At 39.8% G+C, this 15,672-nt stretch overlaps 1 protein-coding gene across 1 annotated transcript; it reads left to right on the forward strand.

Moving 5' to 3' along the window:
• Positions 1-6,091: 6,091 nt before the first annotated feature.
• On the forward strand, positions 6,092-14,365 carry LOC123967417 (serine protease 33-like). The gene is made up of 6 exons (XM_046043513.1): positions 6,092-6,151; positions 8,239-8,259; positions 8,356-8,561; positions 11,658-11,932; positions 13,911-14,056; positions 14,138-14,365. Exons 1-6 carry the CDS (start codon positions 6,092-6,094, stop codon positions 14,363-14,365), a joined length of 936 nt encoding a protein of 311 aa, XP_045899469.1.
• The last annotated feature ends 1,307 nt before the right edge of the window (positions 14,366-15,672 follow it).

Below are 15,672 nucleotides of genomic sequence, written 5' to 3' on the forward strand. Positions count from 1 at the left end.
GTTAGGGCTTTTTCAGAAGAGGTTTAATTACAGCTACTTTAAAGTACTGTGGTACATAGCCTGTTGATAAAGATAGATTGATCATATCTAGTATAGAGGTGCTGACTAAGGGTAAAACATCTTTAAGCAGCCTAGTCGGGCTGGGGTCTAAGAGGCAGGTTGATGGTTTAGATGAAGAAATTATTGAAGTTAGTTGGTAAAGATTGAGGGAAGCAAAACAGTCTAAACATATATCTGGTTCTACAGCTGTTTCTAAGGTTCCTGAGTTAAGAGATAAGTTGGTGCCAATTGAGGGCAGGTCTTGGTGAATTTTGTTTCTAATAGTTAGAATTTTATCATTAAAGAAGCTCATGAAGTCGTAACTACTGAGAGCTATGGGAATACTTGGCTCAATAGAGCTGTGACTCTCTGTCAGCCTGGCTACAGTACTGAAAAGAAACCTGGGGTTGTTCCTATTTTCCTCTATTAATGACGAGTAGTACGCTGCTCTGGCATTACGGAGGGCCTTCCTATAAGTTTTAAGACTATCTTGCCAAATTAAACGAGAATTTTCCAGTTCGGTGGAACGCCAATTCCTCTCAAGTTTCCGCAATATTTGCTTTTTCTTTGCAAGTGTCAGTGTTATACCATGGAGCTAACCGTCTTTATTTTATTATCTTCTTTTTTAGAGGGGGCACAAAGTCGAGTGTCATTCGCAGCGAGCCTGCAGCACTATCAATAGGATGATCAATTTGGGAGGGACTGAAATTAGCATAGGAGCCCTCCATTACTTTGAGACATGGTAATAAATTAAAAGCTCATGGAATCGCTTTCTTAAATTTAGCTACAGCACTATCAGATAGACATATCATTCTGAATGTCCACATGAGTATTAAAATCCCCTATAATAATAACTTTATCTGTTTTAAGGACTAAAGGTTGGCCGTCTGTTGCAAAAACCTGCTGAGAAACATTCTTGAAGTAATGGATGCACATGGCATGCAATAAAAACTGACATTTGGCTTTATTGTGGTGACAATGACTACTTGTTCATCTTGTTCCAAATGAAGTTAATTTGTTCACAGGAAGCCCGAGGCTGTTTGACTTGTTTATTCATTAGTATTTGAAATGTGTGCAGGGTTTTTCCCAGCAGAATATAAAGCAGTTGAAATTAGCTTTCATTGTTCAGCTACAACTATAGTTGGGCGATCTTCTCTTTTTTCATATCATCCACTCAAGCTCACGATAGACGATCCAATCCCCAGGGGGCCGTGTTACGTAGCAGCGTGCCAGTGAAATGCCAGCATAGAAGATTTAGGCTTAGTGTCAAAGAGTGACATCACATATTTGGGCCTATTCTTATCTTTAATATCACAATCCAAATCATAGTCATAACTTAACTATTATGTGGGGTGTTAGAGGCAGACAAACTGGTTGGTAGTTAAGGATTTAAAATTTTTGGTAATAGCATGCTAACTTCAACAACCTAGCTGTATTCTAATATTAACATAGCTATACTTATTAGCTAGACTCCTTACATGCTTGATTATAACTTATTTGAAGTTGGAAGGTGGAAATTCTCAAGTACTCCATTATTATACTTAAGAACAGTACTTTAGTAAATGTACTTAGGTCATAAATGTGACATTTTTGATGTTTTGTGAAACAGGTGACAGGTGAGATGTTGGGCGTGTCATTGGACAGTTGGGCTTGTGTTGGAGGGAGGGAGAGAGGGAGGGAGGAGAGAAGAAGGGTATTAAAGCAGGTGCATTTCTGATGATATGTACTTTCAGCGATGGCTTTCTACAAAGTGATCTGTGTGGCAACTCTGCTGACTCTCCTGACACAAGGTAAGAACCCTCCTCACTGTGCACAGAGGAAGTAGAATATTGAAATTAAGTAAAAGTAAATAATATATTGCATTTTTAAAAAGATATTAATCTGCACGTGAGCAGTAACTATAGACATCCGTTAAATGTAATGGAATAAAAATAGTTTTGCACTGAACTCATGGCTTTGTTTAGACTGAATTATAACTTCGCCTGGATGCATAAAAGTGAAATAGCATACATTCATTGCAAAGGACTGCTTCAGTGTTGTTGTTTAACATGCAGTATGACAGTAACAGACTACTCTGTATTAGCAGATCATTATGAAAGGAAATTTGAGGGCAGCTGAGAGAAATAAATTCTATATTTTTTGTCAGTCACTGTTTGCATTCATCCTATGAGAGAAACATCAAGACCTTTTCCTTTCTGTATACCTTTGTGATTAATAATAATAGTCATAAAAATAATAGACTTTGTTTAATATGATTCGGATTTAGTGTCCACTGTGGTGCTGAAATGATTGCAGAATTTTTTGGCCATTTTTAGTTCCATAACCTCATGAATCACGGCAACCGCATTCCTTTCAACAGAGAGGCCAGATATTATGGTAAATAAAATAGAAGAGCGCTGCAATTCTTATCAACAACACAATATCCTGAAAACTGGCCAGCTACAGAGCACACACAGTTTAATGCCTATAAGCACACAGACACAATCAAACAGGTGCTCAATGGCAACCTAACCCTGAAATGATAACAGCATCTTAAACAGGGGAACTGCAGAATCCGTAGAAAAAGTAGTAAAGAATTCCAAAACAATCAAATTTGGGAGCTATGCAACCCTCTCCTCCTATTCCTTTCTTTCCTGTGTCTACTTGAACCAACTTTTATGTTTGAATGGTATGACTGCTAGCATGCAGGTGTGCTCTGCTGATCTTCGTCAGATTTTGCGTTTCACCCATAAAATGTATTTTAAAAAATCTTGTCTTCTTGTCACATGATCAAATAGATTGGGAAACAATATACACATATTACCCAGCAATCATGATTGCATACCAATAGGGGTGGTGCTGGCGGAGGGTAAGGGATGCCTTTGGTGTGAGAGACCCAGGTTCAATTGCCCACTGTGACACATCCGCCTATGTGTCTATGAGCAAGAAACTTAACCCCTAGTTGCTTAATAACGATTGTAATAATGAATAGAGGCCTACCCAGCTTTACAGGAACAGTGTTGATCCTTAATATCGTTGTCTTTTGTCTCAATCGTCGGGGGATGCAGTGGTTCATTTGTACTGTGTGATCGGTAGGCTTTAGCTTCTATCTTTAATTTTTTTCACATCCGTTTGAGTCAGTTTGAGCCTGAATACAACCGTCAAGTCTACAATGCAACTGCAAACCTGTCTGGTTCTTTCTGAGATCACTTTTTCCAACAAATTTGTAAATATTTGTGCAATAATGGACAACGGCAGCGCCGTGATAAAAATCTAACAGCTCCGGCCGTTTGTTGGACTTAGCAACAGTAACTAAGGGGGCCGTGGCTTAGCGAAGTGTCAATTGTAGGTTGCTTTGGACAAAAGCGTCAGCTAAAATGAATAAATGCATACAAAGGCCATTTGAATAAATACCAAAGAAAATACATTATTAATTCTGTAGAATCTGTGCAATATATTTCTGTGCAATATATTTCTTTTAGCCTATACTTTGCTTGCTACAGGCTTTTTGGGGGGAAAAACTACTGACTGACACCGTGGAAAAGGTGGATGTGCACATTTGAGGGGACATTTACATATATCCCATATTTCTTTAGCATTGTTCATGTATAAAGTGACTTGTAAATCTAATGTTATATGATGGGCTGAGTTGTATTTTTACCATGTAACTGATGAAGTTCAGCTCCCAACCTAGCCGGGCCTACTCCCGACATGGGTCCCTGTACAGTAGGGGTGCCAGCGCGGCTAAACTGTCTGCACTCTATACCTACGCCCCTGTTTCCAGGACAGTGTTTATATTCAAATGAATGGAAGGAATATTAAAAATTTCACCATTTTCACACCTTCTTCAACTGTCATCTAGTAATTCATACTTTGAGCTAGAAACTCTATTCAAATATTAAAAATGTTCCACATCTTTCCTACTTTCTTATCATTCAACTTTCAAATCATATTCAAACTCTTTAAAGTATTCAACTTTCTTTGAAACATTATTAAAATGAAAAACTCACTCAAACTCACTCATCCAATGCCATTCACACTTTAAAATGTCTCAAGTTAATCAAACTTTCTCACTTAAATTATACCTTTAAATTAGACACAGTCACAAGGATAAGTTTCATGTACTTTTAAGCCCTTTATATAGTGAGTGAGATGGATTGTTCCCAACTAGAGTGGGAGGATTAACTGACTGAAATCTTATTTGAAATTGGTCTTCAAGTAACTCTCCTCGCCACAGTTGTTACTCTTCATACATCAGTTTTACACCAAAACTTCGGGGATTTTGTGCCGGTGCTAACATGTAACTTCAGAGGCAAACAAATAAACACCATTGGGACAGTCAGCTTCACAGTGACAACAGTCCCAGCCAACTGCCACATAGATTTTCAAAGGACCTGAGATAAGAATTTTTACGAGGGAGGCAGAAAGGCGGACGTTTTTACATTGCTTTCACACACGCATTTGTGACACCACACACACAAATCTCACACAGCATCTTCAGTAAAAGCCCATTGTGGTAACCTTATCATAAAAGGAATGTCAGGAAGTAATTTTATCTTAGCCAGCAACAATGGATTGACCTCATTTAAAAAAAAATGAAAGTCTCAGTAACTGCACTTAACAGGGATCTCTAGTTGTTGTTTCAAAATAAAGGCCCTATAGAGCAACTTTATCTTAACAAGGAGCTATGCATGGACCTTGTTTTTCAAAACAAAAGCCCCAGACAGTCTCCAGACAGTAACTCTATCTTAACAGGGAACTCAGGATGAGGCTTTTATCAAAACAGTTGCCCCAGACAGTAACTGCATCTTAAGAGGAAGTTCATGATTATGCCAAAATAAAAGTCAATGTATGTATAAAAGTCAATCTCTAAAATTGTCCTTAGGTTTGAATGGTTGTTTGTCTTTGTGTGGCCCTGCAATGGACTGGCAACCTGTCCAGGGTGAACCCCGCCTTTCGCCCAATGTCAGCTGGGATTGGCTCCAGCCCCCCTGCGACCCTGTACACAGAATAAGCGGTTGACGATGGATAAGAGTTATTTATTATAGCATTTTCTACTTTCAGCTTAAAACTCCAATCTAACCTTTTGTACATTTGTAATACATTATAGGTAGTATTCCCATTCTTACTTACTAAAGTCAGACAGACTGTAATCAAAATACAGAGGGCAAACATGCACACAGACAAAACAGACCAAAACCAAGTACGCGACAAACACCCCTCCCTGACCATTTCAAAATAAGACAACCCACAGACTAAACAGATAGATGCCTAATATAACAGTGAAACAGAATGAAACAAGGATCAAGACATCAAAACACAGAGCAGACAAGACTAAAATGATCTGAACACAGACAGACTCAGACTGGAACAGAGGGTGTTTTTCTGCTTGGGGAACTCATTGAGGAGACACAGTTTGGCATCGACAACCATCGTTCTGACTTGTTGTCATTGGTTGTGTCTGTGTTTCTGAGGATAAGGCTGCACCACGTTGCCAAACTGCAGAAAGGGAGCAGGAGAAAGACGCTCTGCAAAACAGTCCTATCAGGGGTTTTAGCTCATGCAAAGCGTTCGTGTGTGTCTGTGTGTTGGGCTGCTAAATGTCAAGAGGGACAAATATAAAAAGCTTCAAGCAGACTGGAGATATCATTTAATAATAAATTGATGATTAAAATATCTGACTTTACTCTCACTATCTGTTTCTGCTTCTCTATCATATTTATAGTGAGTGATTTGCAAAGTACCTATCATAGCCTACATCACATATAATAGGGTGACCAGACGTCCCAGACTTCAGCTGCCTGTCCCTGGCTAAATACAGAAAAAAACTTTGAATAGAAATAATAGTATTAATTTAAAATAGAAAAAAATTATAGTCAAACTGGAAATGTCCCCGTTTTTTCCCCCTTTTCGGGGATTATGTTCCCAGTTTTGATCTCGGACGTCTGGTCACTTTATATCATATATCAGAATATTCTATTACTGTTAAGCTCACCGTGAACATTAAAATAGGCTGAACCATGGATCCTGTGTCATAGCTACACGTATGACCTTTGCAGCAAAAAAACCCCGCATGAAAAGTGTGGAGCGTGTGACTGGTTCAAGATGGCGGCCCCACGGCTCGTCCGCACCAGTAGGCAGTAGCGGTCAGTAGGGCGTCTATGTATATTATGTCTATGATTATACATGTCATTCTAAAAAAGGAGACAGCGATACACTCCGTTACCTTGCCAATGGTAAATATAAATAAATCATAAAATCATGCCTCAAAAATCATACATTTAAAAAGCATTTCTATTGAAATGAGCGACATAACTTCAATTTACCTCCATCTAACCTGTTCACGTTACAACCTACAACGCCGTCTCCAGTAGAGCTGAGTGCTGCTCGGAGCCATCGGAGCGAGGGGATTGTGGGCGTGGCCATGCGGTCAATGCAAACCCATGATTGGTCAGTCAAACCCACCAATAGAATCTTTAATTTTGACCATTTTCGACTCACAAAACTTTTCAACTTGCAAAACTCTCTCACTTGCAAAACGTTTAACCTGCAAAACTTTCTGACTCACAAGGAAAACTTTTTGACTTGCAATCAAATAATATGACATAATAGCAATTAAAGCATTTTGTGACACAAAAAAAGCCTGTTTATTTTTAATTACAAAGTTGATTTTTGACTGCAGTGCGATAAATATGCCCTCAAAACACTTTTTTTTGGCTTGCATTAAAAAGACACAAAAATACCTTCATACTCGGGAGGAGGTTAGGTTCACAGGATAAGTTGGAAAACCATCAGTTTCTTTCTGACTCCTCCCCTTCTGCGGCGCCTGAGGCAGCTGTTTGACACCGTTTCATTTCCTTGTCCTTCTGTCGATACCAAAGGACATATGACCAATATGACCTTGAACATGACCGCTGCAAGGGCAGAGAGTTATCGCCACACATTGTGGATTTATCTGCAGCACAGAATAATTGTGTATTCACAGAATATTCTGTGTCCGTCTTTAGGTATAACACTGTGACAGTTGCACCGAAAACATTTACTGTGGGATACATTACTGCAGAAATCACTGTTAAACTAATCTAGTATCTATAAAACTGATCAATGAACAGTAACCTTTCATAATGTAGTCTTGATTGGAACATTCCTATCATAGTTATCTTACTGGAGATAATGTGACTATCTCTGAGTGAGGATGACTGTGGTGCAGCTGAAACAAATGGGCCTAAATGTGGTTTAAAAGTGAGTCTTTCATTATTAGCTGCATAGCCTATATTCAGAATGTGTCTTGACAGCATTAATAAAATATGAAATGAGCAAGATTTTATTGATGTAAAATAGACGTCTAAAACTTTACAGTGAGTTTGTATTTTCGGAATCATGTAGCCAGTTGTCACCGGAATTTTGTCCCGTCAGGTTAGGCTACAGCTTATTAAATATAGCCTTCCTATTTAAAATGGAATAGGATAGGATAATTCCAGCACGTTCATTCATTAAGGAAATTCCAGTCAGGTAAATGATGAATGAGCAACGCTGTATAAAAAGTACTAATGTTAACGTATTGATTCTTCCTCCACTCCTGCATTTTAGAGCCTATCATGGTCCGCGTTGGCAGCATTCATATTTATAGCTCTACCCAATTAAAATGGAGGTTCTGCCTTTATCTTTATTTACCCGTTGCCACAGTGAATCTTAGTATCAAAGCTCCATTGATGATGGCTTTTTTTCATCCCCATGCACCGCTTCCATCAGGCTCAACATACTCAGAGTTGATTGAACTAATTTTGATCAGTTGTTCTGAAACCAAAAAGAGTTTCCCACCACAGGCTTAATCAACACAGAGCTCAGGGATAAGCTCAGAGTTAAGCCTGTTTTCTGAAACAGGGCCCAGGATCGTGACAGTAAATTGTCTTCCATGTTACAGCAAATCCTTTCGTTACTGAATGTGGCAGAAATTATGGAAAATAAGGACTTAACAAATGCAAAGTCCTTTTTCTGAAACTGGACCATTATTTTCCAGCCTGTTAGCTGAGAGAGGACATGGTTAAAAGTTTGTCACTTATCCAATATTTGTGTTTGAATAAGTTTAGTAAGAAATGTTGCAAAAGATCACACAATTCCTACAATGTACGTCAATATTGCTAAGACATAGCCTAATCAGAAATATAAATACAAAATTGCTTTTTTAATTGTATTTTTTGGTTTCTTTCATGTTTTCAGATTCTCACTCACAACTCAATGGTAAGTCAAAGTTTCTACTCACACTTCTTTATCCCTATCTGTCTGTCATTGAGACATTTTATACATGTTTTTGGGACGTAAACATGTTGTTAATAGCTTTATTATTGTTATTATTTCCCCACTTTGTCTCTCTCCTCAGTGTGTGGTCAGCCTCCGCTCAACACTAAGATTGTTGGAGGACAGGTGGCCTCTGCAGGCAGCTGGCCCTGGCAGGCCAGTCTGCAAGACTCTGGGTCCCACTTCTGCGGAGGATCCCTCATTAACAATCAATGGGTGTTGACTGCTGCTCACTGCTTCTATGGGTAAGCATTGAGGGTGGGGCCGTGACAAAAAACAACATGCCATGCAGTGGCGTAAACAACCTTTCTAAGGCTGTGCTCTAAAGTAGATAAATCTGAGGGTTCGCGAGATGATTGACAGGACAGGAAAGACGAACAATATAGTTCTGCTGTATTTTAAATGATTTTATCATTCATCAATCAAGGAGAAAATCTGTGTAATTTCATCCTGTGATGACGAGTAGCAAGCAGACAATGATACATACTGAAACGTCCCCAGCCAACAAGGTTGGGAAGAACTGCTCTAAGATACAGGGGAGAAAATTAAAAATAGGCACTTAAAGAAGAGTTTTGGCTTCATTTTAGATTTAATTTTTGCCCTAAGTAGCTAAAGAACTAACCAGAAGTGAGTGGCCCAAGAGCCCCTCTGGCAAGTCAGTGGCCAGATTGATATTCTGTTTAAACCAGCTATAATTGCTATTTTAATAATAACAAAAGTAAAAAACACGTGAAAACACTGTGAGTCACGAACTTACTGCACTTTTAAATAAATAAATGTGTTCCCTCAAGCTAGTCTCTATGAACAGATATCTGCACATGCAACCCATTCTCACTCCCAAGTCGTCACATATGGACACATAGTCAAGACCCCTGCGGCAGTTTATAATGCACTGGGAAGCCCCTTGGCATCATACTTCAGTGCAGTTGGGGAAGCCCTGTCATATCATTTATGGAAGCTAAAGGCAGGTGTAGGATAAAAATAAGTCAGTATAAGGTGGTGGTTGGGATGGACGGTGGGCCAGAAACCAGACTTTCACCCTGGAGACTGGTGTGTTGTTTTTAGCTGTTGCATAGGTTTTGCTTCCCTTCCTGAGCAAAATCCTGGAAAGAGCAGTCACTGCCCAACTTCTTCAACACATGTCCCACTATGATTTCTATGAACCCCTATAATCTGGCTTCAGAGCACACTAAACCACTGTGACCGCCCTTATTAAAATCACTAATGACCTCCTCACTGTCCTCCTCACTGTTGATTTTGGACATATAAGCATCCTCATTCTTATAGATCTCTCAGCAGCCTTTGACACAGTTTCCCATCCCATCCTTCTCGACCGTCTATCTGAATGTGTTGGCCTCAACTGTTCAGCACTCTCCTGGCTCCAGTCATATCTCTCTAATAGGAAACAGTTCTTCACTTTCACCATTTACATGCTCCCCCTTGGCCAGATAATACGTCACCATGGTCTCAGGTTCCACTGTTATGCTGATGACACACAGCTGTATCTTTGCACCAAACCATCCACTCAGCTTCCCCCTCTGTGACTTGTTGACTGTCTGAATGAAATAAAAACCTGGATGTCATATAACCTACTCAAACTAAACAGCAGCAAAACAGGGCTAATGTTAGTGGCCCCCAAGCCGTTGCTCCAGAGGGTAGATGATCTACTCCTCAAAGTGGATGGTTGCTCCATCCCAGGAAGTCCGCAACCTTGGTGTAATTTTGGACTCCACCCTTTCATCCCAGTCACATGTCAAACTCACACTAGGTTGTAGTAGCACATCACCCCAATCCTTGCTCAGCTTCACTATCTCCCGGTCAAATTCCGCATCAGCTACAAAGTCTTACTCCTCACCTATAAATCTCCATGCCACTGCCCCGAGTACCTACTGGATCTTTTCCACCCCTACACCCCTCAAGGAATCTGTGGTCCACCAACAAGGGCCTGCTTTCTGTCCCCCACACTAGACTACCGACTTTTTGGGACAGAGCCTTTAGTGTCGCAGCCCCCATTCAATCCTGAATGACTTTTTTATTGTTCTGTCTCTGTAGTTATGTGTAAAGCGTCCTTGGGTCCCGTGAAAGGTGCTATAAAAAAGTTATTATTATTAATACTGTTAAGTTATATCATATAAGTAACGTAGTTATTTTACCCAAACAATGATGTTTTCCTAAACCTAACCAAGTAGTTGTGATGCCTAAACCTAAACAAATTGCAACATTGCAAAACATTAACCACAAGTTTTATTTTGAAATTCTAATGTTTTAAATTTATTCTTGCTAACAAGCCAGGTGCACAGAGCAGGAAGTCTAGTATACGCTGGCCACACTGGAGCCCAGAAACACTGCCCTGTTACGACCCCCACCAAAGCTCGTTACAATGGAGGTCGAACATAATTAAGAGTCCAGGAGTTATGCAAAAAAAACACAAGTTTATTGAAATAAACCTGAAATTAATTCAAAAAATTAATTCAAACAAAACAAAACAACAAGACAAAAAGAAAGGGAAGCCCTCCAGACCAACCCACAAGGGCCGTAGGATCTGGAGGTTTCCCCTCTACCCTAAACCAATCCCTAACTAAACAAACAGAAATAACGAAAACTAAACAACCAGTCCCATCAGAAATATCAGAGAAAGGAATACAAATCAACAGCCCTCTCTGTGGTCTGTTGCTGCCATGGCTGGAAGGTGGACAAGAGCGAAAGCCAAGCACCCAACCCCCTCTTATGAGTTTCTCCCCTCGTCACCCAGACCTGAAACACCTAAGGGAAAAAAACAGACACATAAAATTGTTGGGCTTCTGTAAATAACACCACAGAGTACGGTCTAGACGTGCTCTTTTATGAAAAGCGCTGTGAGATAACTGTTGTTGTGATTTGGCGCTATATAAATAAAATTTAAATTGAAATTGAAATTGAAACATAAGTCACCATCATATAGATATGTACATCATGACCAGCGGAGGGGTGGATGTAACAAGGAGAATGTAACATTCCCTCATCCTTAGTTTTATGGAGTTCTCCACTGCACCAGATAACATGGAATATATGTGCAGACGGAAACTATTCACGGAAATTATTCATTTTAGGGAACAACTTTGTGATTTGGACTTGAGGTCATGAAAAATGTCACAGAGCACATGAATGACGAAGTTGAGGGAATGATTTATAATATTAAGAGGATAAAAATTTGTAGTTTTTGGGAATGATATCTCTCTGTTATCTCTCCATCTATCAGGCTCGATACAATTTATACCAGAAGTTGTCTTAAAAGGGCCTGAGTGTCTGAGTTCTGCTTTTCATGACTTTGCACTGTTTTGTTTCTCTTCTGATTACCTCAGAGAAGACATAAGCATGAGCACTCTGACTGTGGTTCTGGGTCTCCAGAGTCTAGAGGGAAAAAACCCCAATCAGGTGTCTCGGAAAGTGTCAAAGATCATCATTCATCCCGGCTATAAGTCCAAAACTTATGACAACGACATCTGCCTCCTGAAGCTCTCCTCACCGGTGAAATTCACCAACTACATCCAGCCTGTCTGCCTGGCAGCCCCAAGCAGCACCTTCTACAAGGGCACTGTCTCCTGGGTCACCGGCTTTGGGGATGTTGGAACTGGAGGTGGGTTAGAAAGTACCTGGGTTACATTTATTTTTAGAGTCTGACTACGATGGTGGCAACAACTGTTTTATTTCAGAAATTTCCTTTGCCCAGGGGAGCAACAAAACCTTCCTGTAACTATCTGTGTGTAGGATACGTTTATCATAATCTGTCTGTGACATTAATAAACACACACAGTTTTGTGAATTAGTTTAAATATTTTATAAGTCGGGAGTGGAGTAGAGCCAACAATGAGGACAGCTCTCCATGTGTCACCAAGCAGTTAGGAGGGGGTCCGAGCACATTCACTGACAGCAATCCTTCTGACAGAACACTCAGCGCAGAGTGAGTCACGGAGAACAGGGAGATGTCCCGCAGATAAAACCGAATAATAATTAGAACAAGGGGATGACAAAGAAGCGCAAAGGTCTTACACTGTCATTCCTCTGTGCAGCAACAGAGAGGAGGAGATTCCTCTGGTGGAGTGCGCTCTGATGACGGAGCTCCCTCCTCTGACCTGTGAGGAGAAGGAAAGAAACCATCCAAAGTAATCACCCTCGATCTGAATGAGCTAGTGATGCTGTTGGCCATAAAGGCTGGATTAGGGCGCCGAATGGCCGAGCTCCCATCACTCTGAATTCTGAGGCATGAAGGGGCCACAGAGAGCAGACAGATCAAACTCCCTTAGCCAACGTCAAAGCCAAAAGAAAGGCCGTTTTGGCTAAAATAAATTATGTAAGAATAGAATAGAAATGTTAATGTTTATTGTCATTATACTTATATTATGAAATTTAGTTTGGCTTCTCTCGATGTACATAAAATGATAATGCATAGTAATAGTAAGGTTTACAGGTTTACAGTTACAGTTGTATTCCAGGTGTATTAGAAGATATTCAGTTGCATTACAATGAGTTGGATGATGGTTTTAATGGTTATATTGCTATTAAAAGATTAAAAGATTTTATACCAAGCGTGGATGAAAATATCATACTTTCCTTTATTGCATCTCCGTTTACTCTTTAATAGAAAAATAAATAGGTTCATTTACAGTTGATTCATAGTCCTTTGCCTCTGACCTTTCAAATTATGCATCTAGGCCTAATGGTTGAGGAGTTATTACTGATTTATTTTGGGTATGTTATTTTAGGCGTTTTTCCTGGAAATAGGTGGCAGGTACCATTTAAGGAAGTAACCTTTTGGTAAAGAATACACGCTTCTTTTTTGACATGTTGTTTCCTTTTTAATTTCATCTTTCTTCCTGAAAATAAAAAATAAATGTGCACATTAGCTGATGTTTACATGTGATGCAACTGTCACAAAAGTGGTCAATATCATCAAATTCACTTTTATGATAACACTGGCAGACAAATAGACAGTAGGTGCACTTTATATCAGTAATTTAAAACAATGCAAAGAAAATGCTGTGATCACCTTTAGTCATAATTGCAATAAAAATGGATCTGAAAGGAGGACATTTCATTAAACTACAAGTGGGCTTAATTTAAGTTATTCTCATTTCAAGCTGGCTCATACAGTGTGCTTGTTTTACAAATATACACTTATGGGGTTAAAAGGTACCCTACAACAGCATCACTGAATTTTTCCTTTGATAAAGGAGAGAACAGTTAAATTTCTTTGTGTTTTAATATTGCAATATTTACTACACTAGTAAATTTAATATTTGCTAGCTTGTTATGACCACAACATACAGTACATACAACGAGCTAGCTAATTTATGTTTGTTTAAAGATAGCACACTGTAAAGGTCCGTGTGTACAAGTATATTCAATCTTAGCTCTTTAGTGGCTCTTGGGAGCTGATTGTCCGTCTCACCCCAATGTATAAGCAGAGTGGTGGGTGTGGAAAAAGCTCTATTAGTACTGTGCTTATGCGATGGCCGAAGCCTATACAAAATAAAAATATTCATTTTGTGTAAAAACATTTTAAAACACATTTCAGCTCTTGTGTTGTTTACTAAACTGAATTTGTGTCTCCTCAGTGCCCCTTCCTTACCCGGGAAACCTAATGGAGGTGAAGCTGCCGGTTGTGGGGAACATAGAGTGTACCTGTGCCTACGGAGTGGGCAACATCACAAGTAACATGATGTGCGCTGGGTTTAGTGCTGGAGGGAAGGACTCCTGTCAGGTGATCATTTTTACACCTGTGTTTGTGTTACAATTCAACTTCTGTAAAGATTCCTTCTCCTAAATGTTTCTTTCCTTAAAGGGGGATTCAGGAGGTCCGATGGTGAGCAAGCAGGGCGGCCGCTGGATCCAGGGGGGAATCGTGAGTTTTGGAATAGACTGTGCCAAATCTGATTTCCCAGGAGTCTATACCAGAGTGTCCCGTTATAATTCCTGGATCAACAACCAGATCACCAGCAACCGGCCAGGCTACATCACCTTCAAGTCCACTGGGAATGATGGCGACCTTAGCGTCACCTGTACTGACTGAACGTAAGTGCTTGCAATGTCCAAAGTTCGATTTTCATTCTACATTTCGCCTAATGATCCTAACATTTGCATATCCCAACGGAAGGAAGTCTTTCCAGTAACACCCTGCAATGAAGGCTGAGGTACAGTAGTTAGCACATTAACTCACTAACTAGGTGAAGAGCAGACTGTTTTTCTTTTGTTTTGTGTTTACCAAACACAATTTTGGATCCCAAAGTAGATTTTTGTACGCAACGTAACAGTCTCATTCCTGCAGAAGAAGATTTTCTGCAGTTCTTTCACTTAAAGAAGAAACTCCTGAGATTCAGATCTCTCGACCCTCGTTTAACCCTATGCCATGAATGCAAGTTCCCTGGTGGGTTCTGTGTGATAAAGTATTAGTTACATTGTATCTAGACATGTCAGTCAGGACCATAGGTGTCGCCAGACACTTTTTACTGGGGCACCTGCCCCTGTATTCTTGTGCTGTGCCCCAGTAATGGTCAAGACCTTTGGTGTTGTTTTTGGACATGTAGGGCTCCTCGGTCAATCTGCAACATCCGGTCATATTAGCAAAAATAGATATGCAACGTCCAGTTACACTTTACACAAGTTAATCAAGTGTTTGATTTACTTTACTTAGTCACTATATAACAAAACAATGTAATTTGACTTTCTGAACTTTTAGTGGAGTATCAAAGGGATTGAACTAACCAAAATAATATATAAACAACATAGTGGGGAAGTTCCGCTACTAGCACAGCCAATTCTAATTGAATTAATAACGTTACCAAGGAAAAGTGTTTAAATAGAAAATAAAGGTGTTAAATGAGTGCATAAAAGGCCACTAGCAAGCAGCAATGGATAAGAATTACATCAGTAGGACACATTGAACATCTGTCCTGTTTGTTTGTTCAGGGTGATCTGGCGGTGAGCAGAGCGGCTCTTGGTTCCAGGCAGCAGTGTTATTAGTTGGAAACAACGCCACCTTCCTGGCTCAGACACCAACACCACCAGCAACAACAGCAACAGCACAGCTGCCGGCAACATACCAACTACCAGCGGGGGCGCTCCTGCTCACTCCTTCTTCTTCTTCAAATTGCTCATCTCTGGATGGCATCTGCTTTCTCTCTAAAATGAAGGGTGTAAAATTAATAAATGAATAACAATGAATTGTTTAAGCAGCACCGAACAAATGTAGGTATATGTAGCCTGGCATACCAGCGTGTCAAGGTTTTTGAAGGATCCAGATTTTACGCAAAGAAAAGATGAAAAGATTTGTCATTTACATAAAACTTCCCTCTCAAATAACTGAAAACAGGATGGTGT

This window comes from Micropterus dolomieu, linkage group LG02 (genome assembly GCF_021292245.1).
Source record: "Micropterus dolomieu isolate WLL.071019.BEF.003 ecotype Adirondacks linkage group LG02, ASM2129224v1, whole genome shotgun sequence".
NCBI lineage: Eukaryota > Metazoa > Chordata > Actinopteri > Centrarchiformes > Centrarchidae > Micropterus > Micropterus dolomieu.

Excerpts from the sequence above, each read along its gene's own strand:
- LOC123967417 (XM_046043513.1), top strand. The coding sequence starts at position 6,092 with ATGAAAAGTGTGGAGCGTGTGACTGGTTCAAGATGGCGGCCCCACGGC. Across the intron at positions 6,152-8,238 it reads CCCACGGCTCGTCCGCACCA|ATTCTCACTCACAACTCAAT; the intron begins GTAGGCAGTAGC and ends TCATGTTTTCAG. Across the intron at positions 14,057-14,137 it reads GAGGGAAGGACTCCTGTCAG|GGGGATTCAGGAGGTCCGAT; the intron begins GTGATCATTTTT and ends CTTTCCTTAAAG.